The 25,441-nt window shown below is 39.8% G+C and overlaps 1 protein-coding gene across 1 annotated transcript in view; it reads left to right on the plus strand.

The window, feature by feature from the left end:
* Positions 1 to 313: 313 nt before the first annotated feature.
* NUDT3 (nudix hydrolase homolog 3) overlaps positions 314 to 25,441 on the plus strand; it is a 100,632-nt gene continuing 75,504 nt past the window's right edge. The window contains exons 1-6 of the mRNA XM_090006860.1: positions 314 to 422; positions 1,512 to 1,691; positions 1,806 to 1,883; positions 2,452 to 2,548; positions 15,860 to 15,993; positions 23,969 to 24,050. Of these exons, the coding sequence (XP_089862986.1) occupies positions 358 to 422; positions 1,512 to 1,691; positions 1,806 to 1,883; positions 2,452 to 2,548; positions 15,860 to 15,993; positions 23,969 to 24,050 (636 nt within the window). The 5' untranslated portion in view covers positions 314 to 357. The remainder of the gene's footprint in view (positions 423 to 1,511; positions 1,692 to 1,805; positions 1,884 to 2,451; positions 2,549 to 15,859; positions 15,994 to 23,968; positions 24,051 to 25,441) is intronic.

Genomic DNA, 25,441 nt, shown 5'->3' on the forward strand with positions numbered 1-25,441 from the left:
TGGTATAAAATTTTACAAACTATACTCGGATCCATGTATTAATCGAACCTTTGGATCCGAACCCAAGTCTTAATCGTGTCTTCTAATTTATCGCCATACCCAGCCCCTAATGGTTTGGTCCGAGTCAGATCCGGGTAAATTAGACCCGTTGACACCCCAAGCCATACCTATCGTATTCAATAAGGCAGCAGAACATCCTACGGCAAGTCGGAGAGGACAAAGACGGGAACAACGCGATTAGAGGATGGACGGCTCTGGACCATCACATGACGTCAATGAGGCGGTTCGCGTAGATATCCCTTGAGACGACCGCAGGGCTCGTGTTATGTGAAGACTGCGAATGGTCTCTCTGTAGCAATGGCGGAGGAGTTCCTGGACGTGCTCACTCCCACTGGCCAGCGAACCGGAATCTCCAAACCCAGGTCTCTCTCCTTCCTTCCACGGGAAGGAATTCCAGGCGATGGAATTTCGTTTCCCATGCTTTGCTGTTAATTCTTACTGGCTTGCGATTCTGGATTCGTTTGTTTTGGCGATAGAAGCATTTCCCGGGGTCTCCGGTTCTGTAGATAACGAAGAAAGATCAGCGTCATCTCGATAGGAAGAGTCGTCGTTTTTTTCTTTTGTTTATGAACGCTTGATCTTGGAATCGGTTCGCCTTTCTTCTTCTCATTATCACACGTTCGTGCTTTCTTTTGTTTATGAACGCGTGGTCTTCGAATTGCTCGTGTATTATACTTCCGTTGCGCGTGATCGATGAATGCAGAATTGTTGTAGTTGATAATATGTGGTTGTTGATAGTTACACAATATGTTGAAATCGTTATGTATGCCGATAACTATAGCGTTCGATCGATCGCTGAACTAGCGCTCGCAGAACAATTTTGTTGAGATGTGAAATTGCTTTGACGATTATAATGGTCTAATCCTATTATCTTTTATTCACTCAGTATATCGGTTCCGTTTCTTAGGATCTTCTATGATTGCTGCAGATAGTTACTGTTATTTTTTTGAAGAACTTTTGCTTTCAACCGTCAAACCAAAATCCGAATAACACGGCATAAGGTGTAATGAATTGCTGTTGAGAGGAACTCATTGACAAATTTGGATCCGTTCATCCAATTGTTGTGGCAGGTCCTTCACCAACATAGTTATTTTTCTATTAACCACATTATTGTTTTACGGCTCTTTTAGGCAGATAGTGCTTTTGTTGTTCATTCTCTGATGCTCTTATGGAGAAACAGGACTTGTAAAACCGACCCCATGTAGTTGGGACAAGGCTTGATGATGATGATGGAATCTCGATGCTCGATATCGAAAATCAGATGCTTGATGTTTCAAAATGTGTAATATGTTGTGCCAAATGAGGCACTTGTTTGGACATGCTTGTTAGCTATTACAAACTAACAGATACTCTTTTCAAGATCTTCTTTTGTTAATGATATCAAGGCCAACTCAATGGTTGTCTATTGTTGGGTGAAGAAATTTGTGATGTGGCATGGTGTTGCTCTACAGGGGGCTTGTTCATAAGGATGGAGATTATCATCGCGCCGTTCACGTCTGGATATATGCTGAAAGCACAAAAGAGTTGCTTCTCCAACTGCGAGCTGATTGCAAGGATTCGTGGCCAGGCCTCTGGGATATATCAAGCGCTGGGCATATATCTGCTGGTGATACGTCACTCATTACTGCCAGGTACCTAGCACTGAGCAAATTTGTTTCCTTATAGCTTAATGATTCTAGCTTTAGTGTAGCATTCTGGATGTTTATTGTTCTTAGCATCTAATAAAAGTGTGTCAATAATTCTAGGCGGGAGCTTGAAGAAGAGCTAGGTGTGAGACTTCCAGAGGATGCATTTGAGCTGATCTTTGTGTTCCTTCAGGAATGGTTAGTGTTATTCTCATGCCTTGTGTAATATATTTTAAGGCTTTCTGCTTCAAGCTTTTTGGCTTAACTATTATGCGAGAATGTATTAACTGGTCATCATTTTGTGTTTGCTGGGCTTAAGCCCTTGTGGATTTTGATGTAATGTTTCCCGAGATCCCTTGCTTATAATTTGATCAAGATTTAAAAGCAAATAAGCAGATAAAAAGGAAAACAAGAAAATTAGAATAACGAAAGCACACATGTGACCCCTGAAGAGAATAAGAGTATGGGACTCTCAAACAGGGACACTTCAATTATATGAATTGGTGGTTGGTCCTGTATGTAGATGATCAGAGGATGGGGACACTAAAATTTTTTTGAACTGCAGAAAGATAGTGGGCACATCTTTCCTACAGATGCTTGTGAGCCCTAAGCTGGGTTGTAGTTTTGCCTGCTACAGCATGTGTGCATGAAATACTTTAGATTTTTGCAGTTTGTGTTTGATAACTGTAGTAATTACGAATTCACATGCCCTTTTAAATGCTTATCTTTTAGTGTGCTTACTTGGTTTCTTTTGGAATAAATGCAGTGTTATAAATGATGGGACTTATACAAATAATGAGTTCAATGATGTGTATTTGGTTACAACATTGGAACCTATTCCCCTTTCTGCTTTTAGTCTCCAGGTAAACAAATTTGTGGACAAAAATAAGTTGTGCTTTCATGTTGCCTGTTTCTATCACATGATATTTTGTTTAATTTGCTATTACATGATGTTTTATCTAATTTGTCTTCATACAAACTCATAGCCTTTTTCTGTTGATGAAAGCTTTGGTCATTATAGGGTTTGCTTTAATGATGATATTGAGAACATGATAGCTGTGGACATGATGGAATATGTTATAACATTGTGCCTTTTGATGTTATAATTGCGAATCCTTATTGCGAAAGTTGGATTTGAAAAACATTAACATATATAGCATTATGATCAACAAAAGAAACATAATAACGAGAGTCCAGCCACTGCAATGATTACATCTGTCATAAGGATCTTCTTCTACTTATATTTGCATATGAGTGGGAAGCAGAATCTTTTTCTCCATGTTCATAATGCTATTTTTGTCATGAATGTCCTCATTAGACAGGTGTGCTTGCACTCTTAAAACTCAGAATGCTGTAATAGTTTATCCATGTAACAATACTGTTCCAATATTGGACTTCATAAGCTGAAGGATGCCTAAGCAGGACTGCTAGTTGGCATAGTCACACAAACCAAGCATTGCAACTGATTTTTTCAGAACTACCTGTAAATTCACATAGCAATGAGAGTTTGCTCAGAGGAAATCAAGTTTTTGTTTTCAGGTTTATAGGTCATAGCTGGAATGCCCAAAGCAAGCATCCTAAAGTTTGCACCTTGCAACATTTTCCTTTTAGTTATTTATGCACCTTGTTTAAAATTGGTGCCTTTGTAATTGGATTGGACATATGTTCTTTGTTAACAGAAATGCATATTTTGATTGTATTCTATTTTTGCATCAATATCAGCAAACCCATGTTGGAGACTGCATATTTGATATAAACATCTTCATGAAGTCCGCTTCTTGATGAAATAACTACTCCATGAGCATTAGGAAGCTGGACCTTCATTGGACATGGGACCAATTTTCTTTAGGCAAATCAGGTCCATATGTGTTATGTGAGCTTACAAGACAAAGTTGGCCTTGTCACTAGCACAGCAGCATGGTGATCACAAATTCAATTTCGACAATGTAGAAAATGCTTGCAAAGCATGGACTGCAGTTCATGAAAGGAGCACAAACAATTTTGAGTCCTAATGAATTTGTATAAGGGTGAGCCTTACACATACCAACTAGAAGGAGAAAATAAAAGGTTTTAGCCAAGGTGAGTGATTTGACCAACAACAAACAATTCCCACTTAGAAATTGTACTTCTAAGTACTCATTTCGCCAAACAAGCCAGAAGGTAAGTGGTAGAGAAAAGAAAAGTGGAGAGCAACACAGACAAATGATATTGCACAATTTAACTAAGATTGAGGTGATTGTCAGTCAGAATGAGGTGGAAGACCAGCAGGATCAGTGGAAAGAGAAAACAGGGTCACTGGTAGTGGAAGCTTCAGCTTGTGAGAGCAATGGATGTAAAACCCGAAAAAAAAACTTGGATTCGGGTCGGATCCGGACCCGACCCGGACCCAACCCGGACCCAACCTGAGGCCACCGCCTCCCTCGCGCCTTCTAAAGACAATGAGGCAGGGGAGGGGTTTCAAATAGAAAGCCCCTTTCCCCTCTGCTCTCTCGTTCTCTCTCCCTCTCTCACCTTCCTTCCGCTCGGCAGACCTCCGGCGAGCTCCCCTCCGGTGAGCTCCTGTTCGACGAACCTCCTCACCCGTAGCTGCCTCTTGTCTGCCGACGACCTCGATCCCTCTCGTCGCCCCCCCTGCAGGTAACCCCTGACTCCCCTCTCTTTCTTCTTCTTCGTTTCCCCTTTTCTCTTCTTCGGTAGGACGGTAGGGGCGACACCCCCTGCCGTCTGCATTTAGTCGGTCGGTAGGGGCTAAAGCCCCTGCCTGACATCTTTCGACAGGTCGGCAGGGGTGACGTCCCCTGCCACCTGCGTTTAGTTGGTCGGCAGGGGTTTTAGCCCCTGCCTTTAATGTTCCGGCAGGTCGGCAGGGGTGACACCCCCTCCCGCCTGTGATAAGGCTTTTGGCAGGAGCTTGTTGGCCCCTGTCGCACTTTTTGGCAGGTCGGCAGGAGCCTTGCCCCTGCCACCTGAGTATTCTCGGTAAGCAGGGACAAAGCCCCTGCCCTCGATCCTCCCTCTTTCCCTTTTTTGCCGGGGAGGGGCAGAGCCCCCTCCCTGTCTCCCTATGGTGCAAGATGAAGGGGAGGGGCTTGGCCCCCTCCCTGTTTCCTTTTTTCGCCAGGGAGGGGCCGAGCCCCCTCCCTCTCTTCCTGTTGTACAGGTTAAGAGGGAGGAGCTCGGCGCCCTCCCTGCTTCCTTTTTTCGTCGAGGGGCTGAGCCCCCTCCCTGTCTCCTTGTGGTATGGGTTACAAGGGAGGGGCTCGACCCCCTCTCTGTTTCTCCTTATCGCAAGGAAGGGGGCTGAGCCCTCCCCTCAGTCTACCTGCTCGTGTTAGGGCTCAGGGTCGGGTTTGGCTCATCAGCCGAGCCCACCTTCACCTTTGTCCGCTGCAGGCTGGGCTGGGCCTGGTTTGATTGTCGTGCCCACCTGCCTCCCTTGTGCTGGTTGGCAGGGTCGGGTTCGGCCTGGGTTGCTGTCCCTTTGCCCTGCCCCTTACACACTTTCTCTTCAGGCTTTTGTGCAGTTACTTACGTCTTGCTTTTGCAGCTCGTACAACGGATTCTGCTCGCGCCCCGTGACCCAACCCGTTAATCGCTTATACCTACAGATGCCAACAAGCTCACAACTCTCCAAGGTAGGGGAAGATTGCACGGAGGACTTGGACAATTGAATTGAGTTCAATTAACTAAAAATGATAATTAAATAAATATATATGTATATATATATATATTTATACGAGTACGCAGTTAACTCAAGGATGCGGTTTCACGATCTTTGTCTTTTACTTTGTGTCATATCTTTACTTTGTCGTCGCGCTTTGCACCCAGACTCTTGCTTTTGCAAATGTTTCGTTACTGCCTTGCCATTGCAGATGATGCTCATGTTTTCGCTCATTGCATGTGCTATAAAGCCATCCTCGTGGAGGATGCAAGAGGCATTTACCACTCTCCCTCTTGCGACAAGAGTTGAGTCGAGAGCTTAACGATACATCTTGGTCTAAGGAGAGGGATCCCTAGCAGGGATCCTGGCTTTTCGAGTGAGCAATCCTGCAATGTAGACTTGAGAATTTAGGGAGCTGCGCAAAAGCATCAAAGACTGGCCAAATCGAAGTAATTGGAAGGATGTGATTGGTTGGTGTAATGAAAAGAGGCGGAAGCACCAATAGAGCAAATGTCACTCTCAAAGAGTGACCACTAAAGCCAAGAACACAAACACCAAATGTGCACACACAAAAACTCTCAAATATGGAAATGACTTAAAGTCATAAGTTGGATATTATTGAAGAAGAGAAGAGAGAGAGGGGTATAAACCCATACATTTAAGAGGGGAAGACCTCCTCTATTTATAGAGGAGGGAAGCACTAAAGGAACCACAAGGGGGGGGCTCCCTTGTAGTCGTTGGGAGCCCCAACGGTCAGAAATCTGACCGTTGGAGCCCCAACGACTACAAGTGTGGGGCCCCCTTGTGGTCTTTACAAAAAAGGAAAAATAAAGAAAAAAAGAAAAGGAAAAAAGGGAAAAAAGGGAAAAAGAGGAAAAATAAAAAAGAGAAAAATACATAAGTGGTTTTACAAGAATACCCCTATCGGGTATTTATCTAAATGAGAAATAATATATATATATATATATACATATATGTATATACATATACTTATATATATAAGTATATATATATATATATATATATATATATATATATATATATATATATATATATATATATAAATTTTAACACGGCCCCTCAAACTTTACGGGGAGAAGACCGAAAGTTTGCTAAGGAGGAACATAAATCGTGGAGTTGGAAGCGCTTTGGTGAAGAAGTCAGCCAGCTGATATTCTGAAGTAACATATGGTAACGAAATAGTCCCTCTGAGATATTCGTCTCGAACATAATGACAATCCATCTCGATATGCTTTGTCCGTTCATGAAAGGTGTGATTGCTGACAATGTATATCGCACTTTTGTTGTCACAGCAGAGCTTGGTAGGAGTGGAAATGAGAACGCTCATGTCGGCAAGGAGACTTCTGAGCCATACGATTTCCATAGTTGTCATTGCCATAGCCCGATACTCAGCTTCAGTAGATGATAAGGAGACTTTCTGCTGCTTCTTACATCTCCACGAGATGAGAGACTCTCCTAAAAAGATACAAAGACCCGTAATTGAGATACGATCATTGGGATTGCCTCCCCAGTCAGCATCAGTAAAAGCAGTCAATTCAAGAGATGAGGAAGAGGATAAGAAGAGTCCCTTTGAGATGGTATTTTTGATATATCGCACAATCCTCATTACGGCCGCCATATGAACTGTGGTAGGTGCGTGCTGGAACTGGCTTGCTGCATGAACCGCATGAGCTATGTCAGGACGGGTGATGGATAGATAAGTGAGGGATCCAATTAATTGACGGTAGGGAGTTGGATCTTCAAGAAGAACACCATCTTCAAGTCTAAGTTTTGCATTGATAACTTCGGGAGTCTCAACTTTCTTTTCGTCAGATATTCCTGATTTGGTACAAATTTCAGCAGCTAACTTCATCTGAGATAAGATGTATCCACGTTTGGAATAAGCCACTTCAATACCTAAGAAATATCGTAAATAACCAAGGTCAGACATATCAAAGGTATCTTTTAGCATAGACTTAACATCATTTACTCCCTTTTTGTCATTCCCAGTGATGATCATATCATCAACATACAACAGAAGCATAATAATGGAGTCACCTGTTCTCTTCACAAAAAGAGCAGTGTCAGTATAACAAGAAGAAAACCCTAAATTTATTAATACGTTACTAAACCTATCATACCAAGCTTTAGGTGCTTGCTTAAGACCATATAAAGCCTTTTTTAATTTCAAAATTTTTCGATTTAAATCCATACCTGGAGGTGGTTCCATATACACTTCTTCATTTAAATTACCATTCAAAAAGGCATTTTTAACATCAAGTTGAAAAATTGACCATTTTTTAACTGCGGCTATAGCAATAAGAGCTCGAACACTAGTCATTCAAGCAACGGGGGCAAAGGTTTCATCATAATCTACCCCATACTCTTGGGCATATCCTTTGGCTACCAACCTAGCCTTATATCTTTCAAATGAACCATCACTCTTAGTTTTCACTTTAAAAACCCATCTACATCCAATGGGTTTCTTGCCATTGGGAGGATCAATGATTTCCCAAGTTTGTGCCTTTTTAAGGGCATTAAGTTCAAGTTGCATAGCATCATTCCAATGAGCATATTGCTTAGCATCATTGTAATGAGATGGTTCATGAAAAGAGTGAAGAGCAAGAAGACATGCTCGAAAATTAGGCGAAAAAGAATCATAAGAAACAAACCTATTTGGTATTTTAGAAATTCGACTTGACCTTCTTTGAGAAGTCCCTTCGATGGACTCATTTTGGGAAAATCTTTCAAGGGCACAAGGAGGATTCCTTTCATTCCTTCTAGAGTAGACTTGTATTTGTCTTGAACCATTTTCTTCTAAGTTTTGATCATCGCTTGGATGTTCAACAAGATCTTCACTAAGGAATTCATTAGGATCAATATGATCATCTTTAGGCAATAAGTCAAATAAGAATGAATAATCAATATTTTCATTTGGTTGGGGCGAAAAACCACTTTCCTCTTCAAGGAATGTGACATCTTTAGAAATATAAAGCTTGTTTTTAAGTATGTCAAAACATCGATAGCCTTTTTGTTTTTCGCCATATCCCAAAAAAATGCATTCAATAGCCCTAGGGGAGAGTTTATCATTCTTGTGGGTTAAAACAAAGCATTTGCATCCAAAAATTCTTAGTCTTTTATAATCGGGAGACATATTGTAAAGTTTTTCAAAAGGAGAAAGATTTTTCAAGGAGGACGAAGGAGTTCTATTGATAAGATACGAAGAGGTTAGAACTGCCTCGGCCCAGAAAGATTTTGGAATGTTTCTTGAGATTAATAACGTTCTTGTAGTCTCTATTATGTGCCTATGCTTTCTTTCCGCAAGGCCATTTTGTTGTGGAGTGTTGGGGCAAGAACGTTGGTGAAAAATTCCATTTTCTTTCAAATAGGTTTGAAAATCATTGGACATATATTCGCCTCCCGAATCGGATCTAAGAATAGATAGATTTCCCAAAAATTGGTTTTTGACCATTGCATGAAATTCTTTAAAGAAGGAAAAAACTTCGGATTTACGACTTAGGAAGTAAATCCATGTGAATCGAGTAAAATCATCAATAAATACCACGTAATACGAAAAACCACCTTTAGACAAAATAGGGGAAGGTCCCCACACATCGGAATGAATAAGTTCAAATGTCCGAGTGGTAAAGTAACTTCTTTGTGGAAATGGAATAGCTTTAGATTTCCCAAAAATGCAATCTTTACAAGTCATGTGATTGTCTTTGCAAGTATTGTTCAAAAACAGAAAAAGAGACATTTTTACAAAATTTGGATGGCCAAGTCTCTCATGCCATATTCCAATACTTTTGTCCTTTACAAGATTACATGATGGCTTAGATGGAAGAGTCAAAAAATCCATAAAATAGAGGTCACCCCTTCTATGGCCTTGCCCAATCAGCTTCCCTGACTGGAGATCCTGCACGGTGCAATCCTTGGGTGAGAAAAGACTTGGCATCCATGATCGGTAATTTGAGATACGGAAAAAAGGTTTAAATTTATTTTAGGAACGATTCTTACTTTAGGAACAAAAAAGTTTTTAAAATTAAGAGATCCAATACTTTCAATTTTTAATGATGTACCATCGGCCGTTGAAACACAAGAAGATATAGGTTCGGAAAAAATGTTTGAAAGAGAATTTTTATGAGATATCATATGAAAAGAAGCACCGGAATCTAGTATCCACATACCTGGAGGAGATGAAGAGTAGGCAATGGCGGCCCTGGATGTTGAAGGAGAAGCCTTGAGTAGATGTTGGAGAGCTTCAGAGATGTGATTTAGAGTTTCTTTGATATCTCCTTCTTTTGTGCAATCTTCCTTCTTTGGAGAATCTTCTCCAACGGCGGCAACTTTTCCTTTAAGCTTTGGGCAAACCGGTCTTATGTGCCCCGGTTCATTACAATAATGGCATATAATCCCCTTTCTAGGTCCATAGTTATTTTTGTTAAAGTGGGGAGATCTATATGCTTTAACATTAGATCCGGGCCTAGTAACGGCCAAAACATCATCACTCTTAATGTTCAAACCAAGCCGAGTTTCTTCTTGACATATCTCGGCAAGGGCGTCTTCAATAGGTAGGGCTTTGCTTCTATGGAGAAGAGATGCCCTTGTTCAAATTCCGGGCGAAGACCATGAAGGAATTGAAAAAAGTGCTCCTTTTCAATTTGTTCCCTTCTTAGCTCAATATCTTGAGGAGCAACCCACTTAGGCTCAAGAAGAGCAAGCTCATCCCAAAGGGGAGTTAGAAAGCTAAAATAGTCCCGGACACTCATGTCCATTTGTTTGGTAGAACGGATTTTCTCTTGACAAAAAAATTGTCGAGCAAGATCCTTTTGGGTATACATACCCTTAAGGAAAAACCAAGCCTCATTGGCCCTTCTAAATTTGGCAATATTAGCACAATTTTTAAGATCTACATTGTTCATGAACCATGCCAAAATTTTGGCATGGTTACTTTCCCAATCCTCAATTTTGGATTGATGTTCATTAATGGCTTTGATGCGTTCATCGCCATCTAAAGCCTTCTCAATCTCGTTTTCAATTTTGGTGAGAACAAGAGAGGGTTCGGGAGTAGTTCCCATAACAAAACCCCAAAGTTTCTTACCTCTTAGGTGATTTTCCATCGCGGAGGCCCACATGAGGTAGTTGGACCCATTTAGCTTAAAAGAGAGCTCCACTTTAGAGTCACGTTCCATCGGCACCAACTATTCTTCTCTTCTTCAAAAAACTTTGAGAGGCACGCGTTCCAAGATGACAAAAGAGAAGCCCAATCACCAACCGAGCTTTGATACCATGTAATGAAAAGAGGCGGAAGCACCAATAGAGCAAATGTCACTCTCAAAGAGTGACCACTAAAGCCAAGAACACAAACACCAAATGTGCACACACAAAAACTCTCAAATATGGAAATGACTTAAAGTCATAAGTTGGATATTATTGAAGAAGAGAAGAGAGAGAGGGGTATAAACCCATACATTTAAGAGGGGAAGACCTCCTCTATTTATAGAGGAGGGAAGCACTAAAGGAACCGCAAGGGGGGGCTCCCTTGTAGTCGTTGGGAGCCCCAACGGTCAGAAATCTGACCGTTGGAGCCCCAACGACTACAAGTGTGGGGCCCCCTTGTGGTCTTTACAAAAAAAGGAAAAATAAAGAAAAAAAGAAAAGGAAAAAAGGGAAAAAGAGGAAAAATAAAAAAGAGAAAAATACATAAGTGGTTTTACAAGAATACCCCTATCGGGTATTTATCTAAATGAGAAATAATATATATATGTATACATATATGTATATACATATACTTATATATATACGTATGTATATATATATATATATATAAGTATATATATATATTTTAACAGTTGGTTCTATTCGTCTATTCGACATATCTCGGGTAACCCCGAATTGGGGCTTGAGCGAACTTCTTAGCGGGGGTTCTGTTGAGAAACCCGTATCCCGTTTATTGAGGCCAGTATCGAGTCATGCGAGACATGTAGATACCACGATAGCGGATGAGATTCTTGAAAATCGCATGCCAAATGTTGGGACAAGTTGTTGGTTGTTTCAAAGGATAAAGAATGCTAAAAGTAAATTTTGAGAAACATTACATCTTTGCGAAACACTTTTGTTGAGGCTCCTATTGAGGAACTATACCCCTTTCATCCTAGAGTACTTGTAGTCGTGCACTGCACGCTAGTATTGCGATGATCGGATGAGACGGTCGTGCGACTTCGAACAATGCTAAATGCACAATGCTGTAAACACATAAAAATGGGATCGCCTTCACGGGTAAGATGCTTATTTGGTCAAAAGACCAGAGCATATAGAATGAGTCGTCAGTTAATTTATCCCTGACGCACTCATTCGCTTCTTATAGTCTGTCAAGGGAGAGGACGAAGCGGTACACACTCCAATGGACAAGTTGTTAACAACCACCCCACAAGCAAAAATATGGCCTCCCCAGTCATTGGAGTTAGGGGAAGGGACTACCAGACATTATCCTAGGTGGTAGATCCCATGGACTTCTGCAGAAGTTGAATGCACCCGTTGTCAAGTACCTGCCTTTGGAGAATCCTCTCGGCTAAAGCCGTCCCCTTAGGAGCAGACTCAACTAGCTATTCAGGTTATTGAAAAATACATAGAATAATAGACGGCCGAACTAGTCTCAGTTGTTTCTACGATTTGTCTGTGCGTACCCGCATGCCAGTAATATCAAAACATAAAGTCTGTTCACACTGGTTGATGGGTCATAAGACTTTCGTGTGTTTTAGATACGTATTTTTTGTCAAGTAAAAGCTTATCGATGAAATTACGTATGACTTTCGTGTCTTCGAGATTTTTGTGATTATGATGCTTATGTAGGTAAATGACATGTCACGCCTACATAATTGAATTGCAGAAAATTGCATTATGATTGTTTGTGTAAGTATATCATACCTGTATAACATGATTGATAAGTATCATGAATATTTGATTAAAATGTCTTGAAGATATGTGCGTGGGTTACACGCTAGAAAGGTCAAATGCGATGTGCTTTGAGATTAGAATTGTGAATGCATATGATGATGCAATGATCTGAATATTTGCACATATAACTTGAATCCTATGTGATTTGTTTTACCGTGTGAAGTGATACGATGCATATTGCTGCTATATGCTTGTGTCCATATTGGTGGCTATTGACCCCAAGAACGGTCAATTATTCAGAGCAGTCGATTGTATTGATGCATGTATCACTGAGTATTGTATCTGTTGAGGACCTGATCTCCAAAGGATTATCTGCGAGGGTGTGTATGATCAAGATCAGGTGACCCGGCTAGAGTGGTAGAATCTCTGTGAGGATATACAATGTCCAAGAGCGGGTAGCTGCTAAGACGGTGAAATCCTGTGAGGAAGTGTATTGTCCAAGACCAGGTATACCATCTATGGCAGCAATTCCTTGTGAGGTCGTACATTTCTCAGACCAGTCGATCCGACGTGGAACTTGTGAATTTTTGATTACCATAAAAAGTTATGGTGAGCTGTGATGATCTTCTGAGATTGATTGAAATAGCCAGTTCTGAATCTATAGATTTGACTTTCTGTTTTAGCATGATTACATGCTGGACTCAGATGTGAGAATCAGATCTTTGTTGATTTTTGATTATGATATAAAATCATGTTTTGGACCTTCTATAGAAGGGTGGGCTTTTCTGAGAAAGTATGACGCCTTAAGTGAGTCATGACAGGTGACAGTTGGCCGTGTAAGGTCTTGTAAGTTGGGAATAAATTAAGGTTGTTCAGGACAAAGAGTTTGTTAGAAATAGTGAGAGCGACAAACGATGACCTGATAATGATTAAATACAAAGACCCCGTTCGAGCAACGAAAACAAGCTAAAGCAATGTCTCTTTGTGTCTCTTCATCCGTGTCGAATCAAGTAGAATATAACATTTCTTACAGTCTTTTGTTAAATCCTTTTTATGACTCTGTATAAACTCTTGCGAAGACAAAGTTTAATCACACATACGTTTTGTTCAATCGAGCTTTGAACTGCTTACTTGCTTTGAACTGCTTACTTGTTTAACTGCTGATCTTCTTTAAACTGCTTAGCATGCTGAATTAAATGCTCTTAATTCAGTTTCTTGTAGTCTCTCTTGTGCACCTATTAGTTTTTTCGCAAAACTAACCCATTCTATGGGTACAAGTGGTGATTAGATACACCATGGGCGATGACAAGATGACTTCAAGATTTCCTTTTTCTTGCTCTTAGCTCGCATCCTAGACGCTTTTGGGTTTTGTCACGGGTTTTCCTTTGAATATCCGAATTTTATACTTTTTGGTTTTTTTAGCTAACGTGCCCAAAGTTGTCAGCTTGCCTTTCTAAATTTAACAAAAGAATTATCTTCCGCTGATTACATAAACAAACTCTAAAAGGAAAAAGATTTTCTTCTAGTCTCTTGCCTGTTTTTTGAAAGGTTCGTAAGTTTGAAATTTTGGGGCGTTACAATGGAACCACGGGCATGACTTCCCCTTCACCATCATCCAGAAGTCAGGTGGCATGACAAGTGTCATTACCATAGGGGTTTCTTCTGTGAGCAGAGATGTTCATATGCCCAAACTTCTCCATTGTGTACATTTGGAAACACATAGGCGTTTCACATGGCAGAAGATGTCGAGATTAATTTGGACCTCATGATGAGAAAGGTCTCATGGTAGCAAAGGTTCTCATCAGTGGCCATCTATTCGATATCACATAGTTTCTCTAGCAAAGCGAAAGCTTGAGCAGCAGTTGCAATGGTAGTCCTAGTAACTTTCTTCACGCTTTTGATTGTGAAGCTCAGGTGGTAGTAATTTGTACATGCATGGGGAAGAAGATGAGACAATGAAAATCAGACGACAGAGTATATAACAGTAGTTCTTTGAATGTCAACTTCTTGAAATAAAACAAAAAATCTTTAACAAAGACACAACATACCAATAGTGTTAATGCAAAGAAGAAAGGTGACATTTCAAGATTGGTTTATACAATGCAAGTAAAATAGAAAATTGCTTAAACTGAGTGAAACGGGCTGTCTATTCAAAATAGGATTCAAGCAACTTGTTTCCATAAATAAAAGTATAAACCTGTTGAAGTTGGGCTACATAAAAATGGCCTAGATTCTTGCTGTTGCATTTCAAAACTCCGTGAAAATGAGTTGACATATAGTTTACCATTTAATGTTGAAATCTTCAACCCTATAAGGTGATTCTTTTTGCTGGTGGCATCAATGATGACAATCATAAGATCAAGGGATACTTGGCAGAGTAGATTGTTCAGTGGTAAAATGTTTAACAATGTGTTGGCATGTTGAGATACAAGAATAGGAAACCAAGATGCTTCCATCTTATATTCATGATATGCATCTAATTACCCTCTATACATCATCTAGATACAGCTCTCTGGTGTCAATGCACAAAAGCCTGTGTCCTGTTTCTGCATTGAGTATAAGAATGCATCTAATTGCCCATGGATATAATTTGCGGGTAACTCTATAATGTCAATGCACAGAAGTTCTGTATCAGGGTTTCTGCATTGAATATGAGAACATGTGTACACAAACATGATATCACCATTTTATTCATTAGTAGGACCACTCATAGGGGTGGACATTTGGCTGGATACTGGCTAGGATGCTGGGTTGGGGTTACCAAGATCCCAATGGGCTGGCAAGGTATCTGTTTCAAGGAAAATATCAAGTTGGTTTTTCTGGTTACCTGTTCCAAACTTTATTGCCCAGGTCAGACCAGCCTACCTGGCTAAAAGGGACACTGAGCAGTGGATGTAGGATTTTCCCATGACCAGGAAATATAATCCCAACGTGATGGCTGAAGTTCACTGGGTGCAGAATGGTTGGCTTGGCCTGATCCTGCACCTAATTATTATGCTTAACACAATTAGCAGTTGATGAATGGAGATGAGTTACATAAGCTTAAAATGAAAGAAATAACATGTTTCATCAGAAAAAAGTCCATACAAGACCCCCGATTTTCAATGGTGCATGCTTAGCATAAGGAAGTCTTCCATTTTCAAGGTTGGGATCATTAGCTATATCTGCTTAACCCAGGAATATTTTTTTCATAGAACACAAATATTGGCTGATTCTGCATTTCACCCATATCTGTTATGCACTTGTGTTGTTTATTGCTTATGGTTGGCCATGCAACATTTGCACATAGTCTGCCTATTCGGTTCTTGACTGAAAAGGTTCTCCCAGTATCTTTTGATGCTTGAAGTTTGGCATGGTGTGATTCCCACATCTCTTTTAAGCATATATAGTTTTACCTTGGTTGACTACCATACAGAATAGCATTTGTGGTCTGTACTTTTATGTCCTGTATAGATTTTAATCACTTTGTTGTCATATTTTATAATATTTTACTTTGCAATTTGAGATTCTTTGTGTTATCCAAAGCGTAAGGTTTCATTCTTCGTATTTGTTGGATGCATTCCGTTTACTTTTGCCTCATCACAAGCCTTTTCTTATATGAGTTTTCCCTGTGCAGGAAAGTGAGGTTTCTGCTGTTAAATATATACCGTGGGAGACTTATAAGACATATCTTGAAAAGGAAAATCCTGAGTATGTACCATATGATGTTAATGGTGCATATGGTCAATTATTCAGTATAATTGAGAAGAGGTACCTTGTTGGCAAATGCCTTAACATGAACCATGTACATTGTCATGTTATTTCCTTTTTCTTTTCTTAAAAAATCTATCTCTAATCATTACTACTGATGCATAGTGGGTTTTGTAATGAAACACACAGAAATACAATAGAGAACCCAATATGGATTAACAAGAATACAAAAGAAGTGCACAAGCATTAATCCACCAAGGGATATCACAATCACAAAAATAGAACAAATAAGTACAACAGGAGCCACTAAGGGCCAACACAAAGTAAAAAATAAATGTTCTGGTGATAAAATGCTTAGAAAAGCATTGAAGGGTACAAGGGGTAAAACCCCTATTTATAATACAAGAGAAAGGGAAAGGGGGCAGTCCAGTGACTAGTTCAAGTATCTTCAACAAGATACTATAATCAAGACCCAATGTTCTTGATGAAAGACAAGTGCACACATGCACAATAAGAACACAAAGAACACTTGTGCACAAAAGCACAAACCAATCAATCTCACAAAAGCACTACGAAAAATGAATAAAAGCTTTATTGAATGCTTGGGCTTTGACCCAAACCCATAAAGAAATACAGAGGGGCCAATTTATAGAGCCATTAATGGGCCTTGGAGGGTCTCCACAGTCGTTGGAGCCCCTCCAACGATCACAAATGTGACCGTTGGAGGGGCCCAACGACTATATGTGCCCTCACCCCCCCAAGGTACACAAAGTACATATTAAAAAAGAAAAAAAAAGAAATACAAAATACAAAATACAAAATACAAAATACAAAATACAAACATATTCAAGAAGATGAATATGCGTAAAAGGAGGAAAAGATTGAAATACCCCTACGGCTAATATATATTATATATATATATAATCGGTAGATACATATACATATATTATATATATGTATATGTATTACCTTATATATATAAAATATATATTGGATTACACTATTTGATTATATAATTTAACACCCCCCCTCAAACTTAGGGCAACATGACTGAAAGTTTGCCAAGAAAGAAATTGAACCGCGGAGCACACAAAGCTTTGGTGAAGAAATCTGCCAACTGATATTCTGAAGTTACGTATGAAAGATCTATAACTCCTTTCAGATACGCTCCCCGAACATAGTGATAGTCCATATCAATGATTTTAGTCCGCTCATGAAAAGTATGATTTTTGACAAAATATATTGCACTTTTGTTATCACAGCATAGCTTGGTGGACCCTTCTATTGTGAACCCCATGTCTTCTAATAGCTGATGAATCCATACAATTTCCATGGTAGTAGTCGCCATGGCACGATATTCAGCTTTTGTTGAGGATATAGACACTTTTTGTTGCTTCTTACATCTCCATGAGATCAACGAGTCTCCTAAAAACACACAAAAACCAGTGGTGGAGTGACGGTTATTTTGGTCACCTCCCCAGTCAAAGTCAGTATAAACAATTAATTTTAATTTAGAAGATGAGGATAAGAACACTCCCTTGTTTAGAGTACCCTTTATGTATCTTACAATTCGCAAGATGACATTCATATGAACTGATGTTGGTGCATGTTGGAATTGACTTGCAGTATGAACTGCATGAGAAATATCTGGTCTAGTAATACTCAGATATATCAATAATCCCACAAGCTGTCTGTAGGGGGTGGGATCAGAGAGAGGAATACCATCATCAATCTTCATTTTGGCTCCCACTATAGCAGGAGTTTCACAAACCTTATCATCCGTAATGCCTGACCTGTCAATAATCTCAGAGGCAAGCTTAGTTTGAGATAAAAAATACCCTCTCTGAGAGTATGCTACTTCAATATCCAAAAAATAAGTTAGGAATCCTAAATCAGACATTTCAAATTTATCCTTTAAAATTGATTTTATGCTTTTAACCCCTTTAGAATCACTTTCGGTTATAAGCATATCATTCACATATAGAAGCAGAATAACAATCCCTGAATTAGTTTTTCTAACAAATAAGTCAGTGTCAGTGAAACAAGATGAAAAATCGTTTTCTAACATTACAGAGTTAAACCTATCATACCAAGCTTTAGGGGCTTGTTTTAAACAATAAAGTGCTTTGCGAAGGCGAAGTACTTTCCCTTTGAGAGACTCTATTTCTGGTGGAGCTTCCATATACACCTCTTCATTCAGATCACCATTTAGGAAGACATTTTTAACATCCATTTGATAGATATTTCATTTGTTCATAGAGACAACGATGATGAGACATCGGACAGTGACCATATGGGCCACAGGGGCAAAAGTTTCTTCATAGTCAATCTCATATTCTTGACTATATCCCTTAGCAACTAATCTTGCCTTATATCTCTCAAGAGATCCATCACTTTTAGTTTTTACTTTAAATATCCATCTACATCCTATTGTTTTCCTACCCTTAGGAAGATCTTGAAATTCCCAAGTCTGGGCTCTTCTTAGAGCACTAAGTTCATTCTCCATAGCTTCTATCCTTTCAGAATATCTTCGTGCTTTCTCAAAATTTTTAGGTTCTATGTATGAATGAATGACACTAAGGCAAGCCCTATATTTAGGTGAAAAAGAGTCATATGAGATAAACCTAGATGGAGCTTTTCTAGGTCTTTTGGTTCTTCACAGATTCTCTTCTCTAGGAGGAACAAACCTACTGGTGTCATTATATCTTTCAAGAGCACTTTTGAAGGTGTTTTTATTTCCTCGATTTCATTATCACTTGAGTCATCATCACTTGTATCATTATCTATAGCCAACAATTCAAACAGAAAGGAATAATCCACATTCTCATTATGAGCTTTAAGACTTTCAAAACCACTAAGATTTTCCAAAAAACTCACATTTCTGGATACATATAATTTGTCATTTCTAATATCATAACACCTAAAACCCTTTTGGGTTTCCGAATAACCAAGAAATGCACAAAGAATGGCTTTTGGAGAAAGCTTATCATTTTTATCTGTAAGGACAAAACATTTACAACAAAAAACCCTTAACCTGCTATAGTCAGGTTTCTTCTCGTATAATTTTTCAAAAGGAGAATTTTTGTTTAAATTCTTTGATGGAAGTCTATTTATAAGATAGACTGAAGTAAGAACTGCCTCAGCCCAAAGGTTTTTTGGAATGTTTTGTGAAATAAGCAGAGTTCGAGTTGTTTCAATAATGTACCTATGCTTTCGTTCGGCTAATCCGTTTGTTGAGGAGTTTTTGGGCAAGATTTTTGATGGAGAATACCACAACTTTCAAGATAACTCTTGAATTCATTTGAGAGGTATTCTCCTCGTGAATCAGATCTAAGAATTTTTAAGTTTACGTTGAATTGATTTAAAATCATCATATGAAAAGTTTTAAAAGTCGAAAAAACTTCATGTTTATGTTTGAGAAAGTATATCCAACAATACCTAGTGTAATCATCAACAAAAATCATATAATATAAGAATCTTCCTTTAGATATCACAGGAGCCGGACCTCATACATCGGAATGAACGATTTCAAAAGGTTTTGTTGTAAACATGGATCTTCGATAAAAGGGTAAACTTTTTATTTTTTCAACATTCATTACATACAAAATCTCCTTTACAAAGGTGTTCAACAAAAGGTAAATATGAAATTTTAACAATGTTAGGATGTCCAAGTCTCTTATGCCATACATGAATATCCTTATTTTGGATAACATTACAAAATTGATTCTTGGGAACTTGGAGAGAGTCAACATAGTAGAAGTCTCCTCTCCTAGAGCCTTCCCCAATCAACCTCCCAGACCGACGATCCTGTATCCACCATTTATCAAAAGAGAATTTTATATCGCAACCATGTTTCGAGAGTTGAGAAACCAAAAGCAAGTTCAAATTTAGTTTTGGTATGAATCTAATTTTTGGAATAAAAAAATCTTGTTTTTCGAAATTGCCTATTCATTTAATTTCAAGAGATGTTCCATCCGCCGTTGAGACAAAAGATAAAAAAGAGTTTTTAGAGTATTCAGAAAGAGAACAAGTACTTGGGGTCATATGAAATGATGCCCCGGAATCTAAAAGCCAAGATATCTTACCGGGGGGTGAAGAAGTTGTCATAGCGGCTCCGGAAGTTCCTCCCTTGAGAAGTGGTTGAAGAGCTTTCATAATATGTTGTAAAGAGAGAGACCCATTGGAAGAGGATGGCCGTTCTTCCGGTTGAGATGTGGTAGCCATTGCAAGCAATTTCTTTCATTTTGGGCAAATATGTTTGATATGCCCCGATTCTTTACAAAAATGACAAGTTAGTTTGCTATAGTCTCTTTTTCCATTTTCCCTATTGCCTCCTTGATTTTGATTCTTGAAGTGAGGAAGTTTGTAAGTCCTCACATTGTTACCCGGTCTTGAAACGACATTCACTCCTTCACTCCTTCACTTTCTTCTTGAATAGAAGTAGCAAGGATGCTAGGTTTGTTCTTACTAATACCCATACGGGTTTCTGCCCCACTCAATTTAGTGATAACATCTTCAATGAAGGGAGACGTGAACAAGGAAATAAGAGATGACCAAATTTGTTCAAATTCGGGTCTAAGGTCATTTAGGAAGTTAAAAAATCGATCTTCCTCAAGTTGCTTGTGTCTAAGCTCGATAGCTTCACCACTTCATTTGGGTTCAAGCATAGCAAGCTCGTCCCAAATGGAAGACAATTCGGCAAAGTATTCCCGAATAGTCATCTCATTTTGTTGTAGGGTTGTGCGATAAATCTCTTGATGTATACATTTTTTCAAGATATAGCCAAGCTTCAAAAGCTTTTTTGAATTTGATGATGTTGGCATTGATCTTAGTTTCAACGGAAGAGAAGAACCACGATAAGATCTTGAAGTTTTTCATTTTCCATTCGTCATGTTTCTTTGAATAATCTTCAAGCGCTCTTCGCCTTTCTTCTCCTTCAAGGTATAGGGTCTGGTTGGTATAGTATTGGGTTGATTCACCCGATTGGATGTGGATCAGGTCTATTCCTAAACTACTCGTCAGACCCAGATTTGGATAGGTTGGATCGATGATCGAGTTGTGGGGATAAAAGGCTTGGTTTGAACTTGATCCACGATCCAGATGAGTATGGGTCTGGTTTTGACCCGGATCAAATCCAAACTGGAGCTCCGTCCGGGTTCAATATGGGTTTGGGTCGGTATAGGATCCATTTTGTGGGTCAAAACTAGCGGGTTGGGTCTGGTTCAGGGTGAACCCCGAACCAAACCCAACTGGGTAGGTTGGGTAATTAGGTTCAGAACACAGACCCGCCCTCGGGGACCCAAAGGACGGTCCACGAGACCCGGGCCCCAAGTTCACGAACTCAGACCTGTGCACACGCCCCCCTACTCCTGCTCGTGGGTTCGCCGCCTTACGGCTCCCGCACATGGGCTCAAGGGGGAAGGTCGCAACCTTCCCGGGTCGGGCAGATGAACCCGGGTCCCTTGTAGTGCCCAGGAGGATGCCGGGACCTTGTAGGTCTGACCCCCCTTGTGGGGCGGGCTCCCCAGCGTGAGGCCATGATCCCTGGCCTGGGGCAGGACCCAGCGTAATGCTGTGGTCCTGCAACTCGAGCTCAACCTGCGATGCCGTGGCAGGAACTCGCTGCCACGACTGGGGTGCTGTCGCACCTTGCTGATTTGGTGGGAGATAGCCCAGAATTGGGCGACCCACAGTTGTAACAGGGTCCAGTTGGAGAGGGTTTACCGGATGAAAACTATTGCGCCCTGCATCCCTGTGCAGAGTCTCTCCAACGTCTTCCCGACGCGCCGCGAACTGGAGTGTTGACGAGGCTAGATCGACGACGACAACACCATCAGAGTTGTTCGCGCGCGTGCCTAACTGGTTCAATAGCACCACATTTGCGTCTACTTTGGATTCAAGGCCACCCATCCGCGCTTCGACCCCGTCCATACGCTTCGACAGACCGGCGATGTCCTTACTTACGCGCGTCATACCCTCTTGAACTTTAGTCATCATGGCCATCAGCTGCGCCATTGGATCTTCGATGCCAGTCGCCTCCCGTTCCTTTCCAGTCTTCGGATCGCTCCTCGCCTCTTGACCCATGTCGCTGTCGAAGGAGGAAAACCCTGGGCTCTGATACCACTTTGATGCAATGGGGGTGTCGGCTGCGTAGCACCAGATGGCTGAAGGTGATGGCACGATCCTCACGATCGGGTGATGTGCAACAATAGGGGAAAATGTCACACAAAATGATGGGCTGTTTAGTGTTTCTTTATTTCAATGGAACTTCAAATGAACAATGATAGGAACAATAAAATGAATAAATGTACGAGCAATAAAAAGAAAAGGAAAACTGCTGAAGAAGGACGGTTGCTGCCAAAATGAATGTTCTCCCTCACGCAACCCTAGGAGAGGGTTTTTAAAGTCTGCTGCTGGAGCCGGATCGCGGGTCCAGTCTTGGACCCGAGTCGTGGTCCAGGTCATCTTCATGTTGCTGTTGGAACCGTGACGTTCGAACTGTTCCACGCCTTAAGTAGGTACGCAGGGGCACCGTACCTGTGATCGGATCGGACCCGTGAGTCCGATCGTCCATCCTCTGTGGTGGGTCGGGCTTCCGGGCCATGCCTGGGTCACGTGGTATCCATCCAATCAGATCCTGCTCTGCATCAGTATGGAACCCTCTAGTTAGAACCAAGGTTACCTGACTAGGAAGTGGAAGCAGGAAATGATACGGGAAGCAAAAGCAAGAAGTGATGCATTTTAAAATGTATAGAAAGTGGGAAGCGAGGAATACAAAAACAATATAAGAATTGAATGATAATAAAAATGAAACACAAATAAAAACTAAAATAAAAGTGACTATTCTTAAATTTTATGATTTTTATTGTAAAAATTAATTTTTTAACAAAATCTAAAAATGATGATTGTCAATTTAGAGAAAGCACATAGAAGTGAGTGAGAAGCATGAGAAGAAACACATAAAAAGTAGAGGGAGAAAACATATAAGAAGAGTAGATGAAGCGTGTGAAAAGCATAACAAAAGCGCGGGAGAATCGAGATTCCCATCAAGTTTCGGAAGCGAGGAGTATCGCGCTTCCGAAGTGAGTTTCCGGAAAGCGGGTTTCCCACTCATCTAAGAAGCTTCCGGTAACTCTAGTTACAACTCATAGGAAGATGTTGTTTTGACCAAATCTGGCCTCATGGATGTGTTCAGCGTGGCCAAAATAGTAGGAATCAACTTTTGAATCATAGTTTTTGGACATAAAAACATGTTTTTTTTAGTTTAAAAGTTTGGTACATTGTAGGCCGTTGATTTTTCAACCCTCCTAAAATCTGACATATACATCAGAAAAACATGATCCAAAGGTCAGTTTCTACTAAACTTAATAAGTAGATCACATCTGGAGGGTCAGATGTGCAAAAAAAAAGCTGAAAATATTACACTTTTCACTAAGGGGTTCCTTACCCACGAGAGTAGCAAACAAGAACCCCTATATCATATATAGCATTACGTTGTCCTCTATACAAATATGTAGAACAATATTGATTCTTACTGGTTATCAAGATTTTCTTGAAAGTTTCTTACCAAAATTGATATGTTTCCAATTTTTTCATGTATATTACGTGTATCTTAGTTTTTTGGTTACTTTTGCAGTACAAAAAATGACACATAAGTGATGCATTTTTTTAATTTTTTAATTTGGTAATTTTTAGTATTTTTTGTGAAGCTTGCGCTTTGCGCCTTGCTTCATGAGTGGGTCTTGCACCTCGCTACGCCTCAACGCTATTCACAACATTGCTTATGACAGACTTGCATATGGACTATCTGCGACTTCTATTCATCTTATTTTTAGGTCATCACTGAATGATTTTGTCATTGAAAATGTTTTCTTTGTTGTAAAAATCTGAGGCATTGATTTGGGTTTCTCTGGAGATTTTCCATCTTATATTTGGGTCTTCATGGTGAAATCATTTTTTTCTTTCTATTTCTTCACTAAGTTGATATTTCTGGTTTTCTTTATGTAACTTCTAATAGTTAATGTAAATCACTAAGGTACAAAGAAGATAAGGTGGCAAGATGTTCGATGCTTCAGAAACAACTTGATCGTTATGCTCCCATTACTCTAGATGCAGAGGTTAGTCATATCAGCTATTTCTGGATTTACTATCAGGAGAAAGGAAAAAGCATGCATACTGCAGTCTTAAAGATGGTTGTGTCCTTTTTATCCATGTATCTTTCTTTTCCTTTTTGTGGCAAATAGGAAATTTCAGCAATAAACACCTTAAAATTTTGAATCAAAAGCTTCTTGCTTAACCCTTTTTTGGAATCTCTTTCCCCATATTTTTTGTGTTATTTCATGGGTAGAAGATCAGTTTTAAGTCTCAACAAGTGCACACAATAAGTACCATCTGTGGAGTAGAGGATGACTTAGACACCTCTTAACAACCATGATTTTGTTTTATTAGGTACTCAGGAGGTAACTGTTAAATTGTATATATATACAACAACAAACAACAACAACTACGCCTTCATCCCAAAACAATTGGGGTCAGCGATATGAACCAAAAAAGAAATTCATTTTGGGTCTTCCACATGAATCCTTTTCCTCCAATCATTTCTATCCAACGCCATGTCCTCGGTGAGGTTAAATTGTATATATATATATATATATATATATATATATATATATATATAGAGAGAGAGAGAGAGAGAGAGAGAGAGAGAGAGAGAGAGAGAGAGAGGTTGGGCCAAGTCAACCTTGTTGACTTGGAGCCCAAACGGCTGGAAATCCAGCCGTTGGGGCCTTGGCCCCTTTCTCTAGGCTCTCTCTTTTAGCTCTCCTCTCTCCCCCTTTTGTATATAAATAAGGGTCTATCCCCCTTGTAAAAGTATGCTTCTTGCATATAAAAGATTTTATTTTTATCTTTTGTGTATGCCCTTAGTGGCACTTGTGGTTGTGTTCCTCGTAGCACTTGTGATTGTGTCCTTGTTGACACTTGTGCTTGTGTATTGCACTTGGTGAATGATTTGTTGGTTCTTGAAGGTGTTCAATCCATTTTTACATGGTATTGTAGCTTGGTCCTATTGAAGCCTATTTGAAGATCTTCTTAAAGTGTTGGTGATCTTGCAAGAGTTCGAAGTGATCTTGTGAACAATTGTTAGAGTGTTTGTGTTCCACATCTTGCTCTCTTTTTCCTCCTCACTTCTTATCTTCTCTTTCTCTTCTTCTCTCTCAGGCCTTGTAAAATGGATGACAATGATAATATCACCATCAAACCTATAAAACTCAATGATTTCAATTATGTAACATGAGTTTCTATTACGAAGCACCTTATTTAGGAAAAAGGGTTATGGGGACTAGTAGATGGGTCTGATCCAGAACCTAAACTAGTTCTCACCAAGGTAGAAGGTGAGAAAGAGGTGCCTTTATGCGAAAATGAAAAAAACAAAGCTATAACCTCCTATGAGAAAAAGTGGAAGGAATGGAGGATGAGACATACCAAGATCATGTCTTGGCTTATTAGT

Source organism: Nuphar pumila, chromosome 5, assembly GCF_984573655.1.
Source record: "Nuphar pumila chromosome 5, dmNupPumi1.hap1.1, whole genome shotgun sequence".
Classification (NCBI taxonomy): Eukaryota; Viridiplantae; Streptophyta; class Magnoliopsida; order Nymphaeales; family Nymphaeaceae; genus Nuphar; species Nuphar pumila.